The sequence below is a fragment of the Vigna angularis genome, chromosome 10 (assembly GCF_016808095.1).
Source record: "Vigna angularis cultivar LongXiaoDou No.4 chromosome 10, ASM1680809v1, whole genome shotgun sequence".
NCBI classification, from domain to species: domain Eukaryota; kingdom Viridiplantae; phylum Streptophyta; class Magnoliopsida; order Fabales; family Fabaceae; genus Vigna; species Vigna angularis.
Window position 1 is genome coordinate 9,617,868 of NC_068979.1, and position 7,473 is coordinate 9,625,340.

General features: G+C 38.4%; 1 protein-coding gene across 1 annotated transcript; it reads left to right on the forward strand.

Annotated features, from left to right (window-relative positions):
• Positions 1-3,731: 3,731 nt before the first annotated feature.
• Positions 3,732-6,428, forward strand: LOC108334834 (uncharacterized). The gene is made up of 2 exons (XM_017570767.1): positions 3,732-4,062; positions 6,340-6,428. The coding sequence occupies exons 1-2, from the start codon at positions 3,732-3,734 to the stop codon at positions 6,426-6,428; spliced, it is 420 nt and encodes a 139-aa protein (XP_017426256.1).
• The last annotated feature ends 1,045 nt before the right edge of the window (positions 6,429-7,473 follow it).

A 7,473-nucleotide genomic window follows, 5' to 3' on the forward strand; every position in this document is an offset into this window, starting at 1 on the left:
TTAGAACGAGCGCCTTTTGCTATAGTTGTATAGTTGGACGTTCGGTATTTATTTTTGTATACCGTTCATCATTATTGTTTTTGAACGCTCGTAAGTTTACTTGTTTATGTAAGGCCGTTCGGTCAACTGCGAAGTTTATCTCTTTTATTGTAAGACTGTTTTGTCATATTAATACATGTGAGTATTCTATTATATAGTTGATGACTGTATAATTTTGGGATGTTACATTATTGGTATCAGAGTAGTTTTGTTCCTTAAGGAACACTGTAGGTTATGAGCATACTATGCTTTTGTTGTGTGCTCAACGTCCGTTTGATGAATGATTCAAACTCCTTAAAATTTGCTAATGATTGTTTTCTCTGCTTCTTAGAGAACTAATGGCACCAATACCTCCTTCTCAACCTCAACCAACCGAGCGTGATGCATCTGATCACAATAGGCTATTGGAATCAGTAATAGAAGTGCTTCAACAGCAGAACGCTGCATTAGTGCAGCAGATTACGATCGCTTTACAAAGTTTGGAAGCCGCACGTGCCAATTCTGAAGCAACCCAAAGACAGCTGGTGGAGATCCTAGAAATCACTAGGAATATTTCCGAAGCATCCACTTCCTCTGGGAATAAACGGACCGAGTGGAGTTTGGAGAGTTTCCTTCAACATCATCCATCTAAGTTCAATGAGAAGTGTCTCCCTGATGAGGTGGAGATAGTTAATGTATTAGAGAAGAACGTGACAGAAGTGGAGCAACACATGAAGCAACAACAGCAGGTAATGAGAGGACCCAAATCTTCAAGGAATATTACTAATTCAAGGAGGACAAGGAGGACGCCTTACGCTCGTACTGGATTACCATCTACTTCTAGGGGGTCTCAGGCAAAATCGTTGGTTGCTGCCAATCGGTCTGGACAACAAGGGGCAGTGAAGTGTTTTCAGTGTGGAGGACCACACTACCGATCATCATGTCCTAAGTTGTTGGGAGTAAAGTTATGCACTCGTTGTAGGAGAAACTGACATCTAGAACGCGAGTGTAATATGGGAGGACGAGCAGTGATGACGCCTCTAGATGCTGAAAGAAATCAACCAAGGGGCGTGGTCGAGCAGACAATCGGTCGGGATTAGGCCATGACAGGCGCTGGAACAACAAGTTTAGGTACATTCAACAACCACACTTACTTATTGTATGAACGGCCTTGCCGTACATTGTTTTAAATTGTTGTGATAAGGGAGTCGTTTGATCTAGGGATGAAAGTATCAACAATTGAGTTAGTTGGATATCTAACCTGTGAAATAGATGTTAATTATTATTTTAGGGAGTGTTGTTTACTAGAATGGACTAATCTAGGATATACTCCATAAAACTAGAGTGTCGACGTTCGTATCTATTAAATTAGATCGTTCGGTAGTAAGGGGGTAACCGAAAGGTAATAGTAAACAATTGAATTATAGAGTTCTCCGGAAGAGATGCCCAGGCTATCTAAAGTTGAATCTCTTTTTGCGCTAATACCAGATGTCAGGTTAACATCATTAACTTATTGCAAAGTAGCAATTGCGGAGTGGATGGAACTCAAGAACTAGTTTAATTGAATCGAACATTTCATTATATAGTACTCTCGTTTTTTTTGGTATACAAGAAGGATGAGTCAGAGTCAAACATGTGAGAGCATTGCTAGGAATGTTAGAAACAATAAGAGTTAGGTGTAGAATCGTTCGAAGTATGAATTACTGGATAAGCAATATGCAAACACTAAGGCGGGTGTAAGCAATGATAAACCGAAATTTGGGTTTCGTTGAGAGTTTCAGGAATTAATATTATAAGTGAGAATATGAACGTCATTAAGGGCCTCAGTTGGAAGTAGAGAGTGAACCATTCGATAGAATCATCAACTTTCATGAACGGTCAAAAGGCTAAGATACTATTAGAATTACTGAGAGTAAATTAACCAAGAATTTTCACTTTATAGTCATCAGTTTGAGAACTTAATGATAAGGATTTGTTCAACTCTACAATAGAGAAGTGGTTGGATTGCTTAGGATGCAATCTAGTAGTAATTTAGGAAGAAGTTTTTCCAATTCATTTTTGTTCTATACAATCATTGAAGAGTAAGTTGGGCAACCAGTTGAAGACTTGTTCAGTTATCATTCTGGAGGAACGACTTGATGAATAGATCGATTCTGACGTTCGCATATCTGTACAAATGTTTGCTTTGATTCAACGAGGGGTCAGAGATGAAGTCTCGTTTTCTCCAAGAAATCCATTCTCTGCCTAAACCTAGGATGGTTGATACTCTTTTTCATTCACTTGGGAATTTATCTATACTCACTTCTTCAAACAGTAACTGTCCGTTAGAATCAGCTTTTGATTTTATTCATTTTGTTTCTTGTGAGTAATAGTTCGGTTTTCGTTTAATCGTTTGTGGCCAAACAATTTATTCTTTCTAAGCGTTCGGATATGAACGAACGTTAGGGTCTTTTGACTGCTCGGTTTCATTCGTTCTTTAACGTTCGTTATTTATGTCCTTTACTTGGATTAGCTATATATATATATATATATATATATATATATATATATATATATACATACTTGTCTTGGTTTTCGATAATAAATTTATTCCGGGATATCCAGATTATTCTTTTATGTTTTCTCTCCTCTGTTTCTATGTTTCTCTGTTTCTTCTATTTCTCTGTTTCACACTCTAATCCAATAGTAATAAACTTCCATACTAATTCTTTTCCTCTTGGAAGACTTGTGACTCTTCCTAATAATAATTTCTCTCTTTCGGTATTTATGTTACCGATCGGTTAACCTTTCAAAGCCAATGTCTCTTTATTTAAAAGTTATCGACCGGTTCCTCACTTCAGGGTTCTCCTGTAAATTACTATTTTTCCCATAAGCATTTAGTCCTTACCCAAACATAACCGTTCGTTATAGTTGAAACCAGTTGACATTGAAGAACTTCTAAAGACGTGCGTGCGGGAAGAAGTCGTTCGTCCTAGGAAGCTGCTATCGAAGGTTCTTGGACCGTAGACGCATTGGGACAGTAGTGTATGAAGATATCATTGCCTCCTCAATTAACTAATCATCATCTAGTTTTCACGCATCACCACTCTGGAAGTATAATGGAGACTCGTCTAATGTGCTAGAGCTAGAAGATGTTCGTATTTAGGGATACCGATTTGTATAGATCCAACCAGTACGTATTGGAGATACCCCAACCAAGTGTTTCAAGAGAAAATCCATCAGATAGGTGAGAGTGGTCTGGAACGAGAAGAATGACGACATTACGAGAGAAGTTGAAGATTTGCAAGCAGGGACAAAGTAACCCCGTTTACCCTTTAGTATGCCTTGATTTTCGAGGACGTGTGTCCTAGATCACATGGGCGTTTGGGATGAAGTATTGTCGTTAGTGGAGTTCACCTACAACAACAGCTTCCAGTCCAGCATTGGAATGGCTCCCTTTGAAGCTCTTTACGGACGTAAATGCCGCACGCCACTTTGCTGGTTTCAAGAAGGAGAGAACGTATTTACGGGACCGGAACTCACTCAACAAACGACTGAAAAGGTGAAGTTAATTCAAGAGAGGCTGAAGACGTCAAGGAGCCGGCAGAAGTCATATGCAGACAAGAGAAGAAGGCCGTTATAGTTCAAAGCTGACGATCACGTTTTTTCTGAGACTGAATCCAACCACTGGAGTAGGCAGAGCGATGTGATCCAAGAAATTTTCTCCCAAGTTCATGGGGCCGTATCAGATCATAAGGAAGATTGGGTCAGTAGCATACGAGCTAGCCTTACCTCCCCAATTGTCCAACCTTCATCCGGTTTTTCACGTTTCTCAACTCCGGAAATATGTAGCAGATCCCTCGCACGTAATGAAGCTAGAGGACGTTCGTTTTCGTCAAGATCGAACGCTGGAAATGAAGCCGGTTAGTGTGGAAGACGTTCGCACCAGGTTATACAAGGGAAAGGACGTTCGTTTGGTGAAAGTTGTATGGGACGAAAAGACGGACGACTCTACCTGGGAAGTGGAAGATGCCATGAAGGACTTATACCCTCATCTATTCCCTGGTAAGACTTAATTTTCGAGGACGAAAATTTTTGTAGTTAGGGGGATTGTCACGTCTCATTTATTACTGTGCTGAATCACCTCTTTGCTTCCATTAATGCACCGTGCCACGCGTTCAGTGCATTAAAAATCCACCTCCGATCCATGCATGTACGCCACTTGTCAAATTGGAAACTTCTGAAGTCAGTGGTGGGGTACAGGTGTCGACGAGAGGGACGCTCGTCCGTCTGACAGTGGGATTTGAACAAAAGTAAATTTTCTAGAAAAATCTCCTACTCTCTCTCACGCGCACCTTCTCCCCTTCCAAACTCAGATTCTCCATTTCTCCTCCTTCTCTCTAGAACCTTTCTCCTTCTCTCTTCTGCAACTTACCACCCTTTTCTCCGTTCACGTTTCAGCACCGTAGGAACGTCCCCTGCACCGTGAGCTTCATTTTAGACCGAACAACTTCCAGCTCTGTAACCGGTAAGTTTTCCAACCTAGATGCTCGTTTCTGGATTTACTGCGAACCCAGATTCAGTTGCATGCAAGGGCATAAGCTAATTTCTTCTGCATTTCTTTTGGGTAGATTTAGTAGAAGAACTTAAGTGACTATTGGGGATAGAAAAACGGTAGTCGGGCGAAGCCAAAATCTTGCGTATTAGGACAAGTTGCGTACGAATCCGGGTAAGGGAAGCTTATTAAATTTAATTCTTGAGTTATACTGTGTTGCATGATTGTTCTGTGAAGTTGTACTGTGTTGGATGCATGTTCTATGAATTTTGTTAATTATGATCTATGGTATCAGATTTTAGCATATGATTTTGTTGATGAGTTGATGTATGAGAAGTATGGATTGTACTATGATATGAGTAATTTAATTTATGAAAGTTTATACTGAAAAATGTGTTACTGTAAGTTGAATTTGAATATGAAATCTATGATAATGAACGTTCGTTATCGAAACGGTCTTTGACCGTTCGGTATTCTCAGTAAATTCTTTGAAATAGTCGAACCCTTTCATTTGGAAAGGATTCTATTTGAGTACGAACGCCCTCTTATAAATAACTTTACGTTTGAGCGTTCGGCCAAACGTAGATATCCTGAGTGTTGTGTGAGGATTTGAGAAGCTTGAGAATACACCTTCAGACACTTAGTCATATTGTTAAACACGTAACTTCATCATTACAACTTATATGAAATCCTATTTCTAAGATTTTGAATCAACGATGGGTATCAACCCAAAGCATACGTCCTAAGTGGCACTCGGTCTTATACCGAACGCTCGTCCCAAAGCGTAAGTAATAAGTAGCGCTCGATCCTATACCGAACGTTCGTTCTTTATCAACGAGCTGAAATAGCGTTCGTCCTGAATTCCCATAAGCGTTCGTCCAAAAACTTAAATTACGTTCGTCCTAAACCTTAGTGAATTCGCGTACCGCGTTCGGTCATTTACTGACAGTCGGTTTATTCTAACTAAATTGTACTTAGTGCATTTAGTACTCGTCTTTTATATCTTCGTTTAGTTGAATTGACTCTGAAACCTTGGCAAGTGAAATATTCTAAGTATAAGTGGAATTGTTCTAGAGTCAGTTCATTTAACTGATTCAAATTGTAATAACGTTCGTCATGAAAAAGTGTCAGCTTTATCCCTTCGGAAAAGAAGATCTTTCGGTCTCACTCTTGACGTTCGTCCTCACTATGAAGAGGATTGGACGCTCGTTTTTTTTATGGAAGTGGAACAAAGAATGAAAATATAAATAAAAGGAAGTATTAAGATGTGCGAACATTATAAGAATTGAAATTATGATTGTGGTTTTTGAACGAGCGTTCTAGGGGGGAACGACTCTTGAATGGAAATTGAGATTTGTAAAGTATGAATGTGGTAAGCTTAGCTGGCGGGTCATCCTGATATTCCGTGAGTGTTCGTTCTCAAGTAGAGAGGAGTATGTCATGTGTGGGAATGGCAGGAGGTCTTAGTCCATAACTGTAACTTGGACAGAACGGACTAACCTCAGGTGGCTGCTGACGAGTATTACAGCTATCCCACCTGGGTGCACGGACGTCGTAGCTACACAGAATTCATACAGTCCGGACAGTCAGTCTAGTATCAGGAATTTGATTGAGTTAATGAATGAGTTGAATGTATGTGTTATAATTATTTGATGTGCTTGATATGTATGAAATGCTTGATTTACTTGGATTAAATTCAATAAGCTTACCCTTGCGTTTCCTTTGTGTTGTTTGTATCTGTACGTCCGTCTTGTCCTTGCAATGATCATCCGTGTGGATGTGAGCAGAGGGAGATGCATCTCTGGAAGAAGCGCTTGAAGAAGGTTTCATTGCTGAAGAGAATCTTGTAGAAGTTGAAGTGAAGGCCGAACAGTAGGACGTTCGGTGAGCTGTTAGTATAGTTAGGTTAGCGGCTGTTTTAGAACGAGCGCCTTTTGCTATAGTTGTATAGTTGGACGTTCGGTATTTATTTTTGTACACCGTTCGTCATTATTGTTTTTGAACGCTCATAAGTTTACTTGTTTATGTAAGGCCGTTCGGTCAACTGCGAAGTTTATCTCTTTTATTGTAAGACTGTTTTGTCATATTAATACATGTGACTATTCTATTATATAGTTGATAACTGTATAATTTTGGGATGTTACAATTTCCTACAAATAGAGAATTACATTTGTACTCTTTTTCAAATTTGGAACATACATGCTGAAACATTATAATGTGAATTTTAGTATATGTGTGCATGCGTTTCATTTTAAACTAGTGGCTCAAGTGACAAATCCTCCACTTATCTCATGCAGCTATGGGTGACATGGTGATGATACATTTCCATTTTTCGGTGATTACTTATCTCACAAGAGATGTGAGTAACATGATGAATAGTAGATTTACTTATCTCGAATAATGATTCCAATGACGCAATGAGAAACATGTGTTTTTCGCAATTCAATCCTTACTCATCTTGAAACACCTTGAAGTGGCGTGGAAACACTTCATTCTTAGTTTATTTCAATCACTTTATCCATTGTGTAATTCATATGGCTTCAATCACATAAACCCCTTTCCTTTTAAAATTCAAGTGTTGTTAATATTTTTGTAAAACAAATTATGTGTTGTTAATTCTTAAATAGCTGTTATGAACAAATATTATCCCTGTTGAAAAAGTACTATAAGTAACAAAAATTGACTCAAGGAACAATGTAATGAGTTTTAATGATACTGTTTCTTTTTTTTTAAATTTGTGTTTTTATACATATTTTAATCGCATGATTATAAGGTGAAATTAATACTTTATGTGTTATTATTTATTTTAATTCACACTACATATATTTTTATAATGAATTATTACAATAGTGGTACTTGCTATGATGATAAAATATTTCGCAAGCAACATTATAAATAAATAAATAAAATTCAAAAGAGTA

Excerpts from the sequence above, each read along its gene's own strand:
- LOC108334834 (XM_017570767.1), top strand. The coding sequence starts at position 3,732 with ATGGGGCCGTATCAGATCATAAGGAAGATTGGGTCAGTAGCATACGAG. Across the intron at positions 4,063-6,339 it reads ATACCCTCATCTATTCCCTG|AGGGAGATGCATCTCTGGAA; the intron begins GTAAGACTTAAT and ends GGATGTGAGCAG.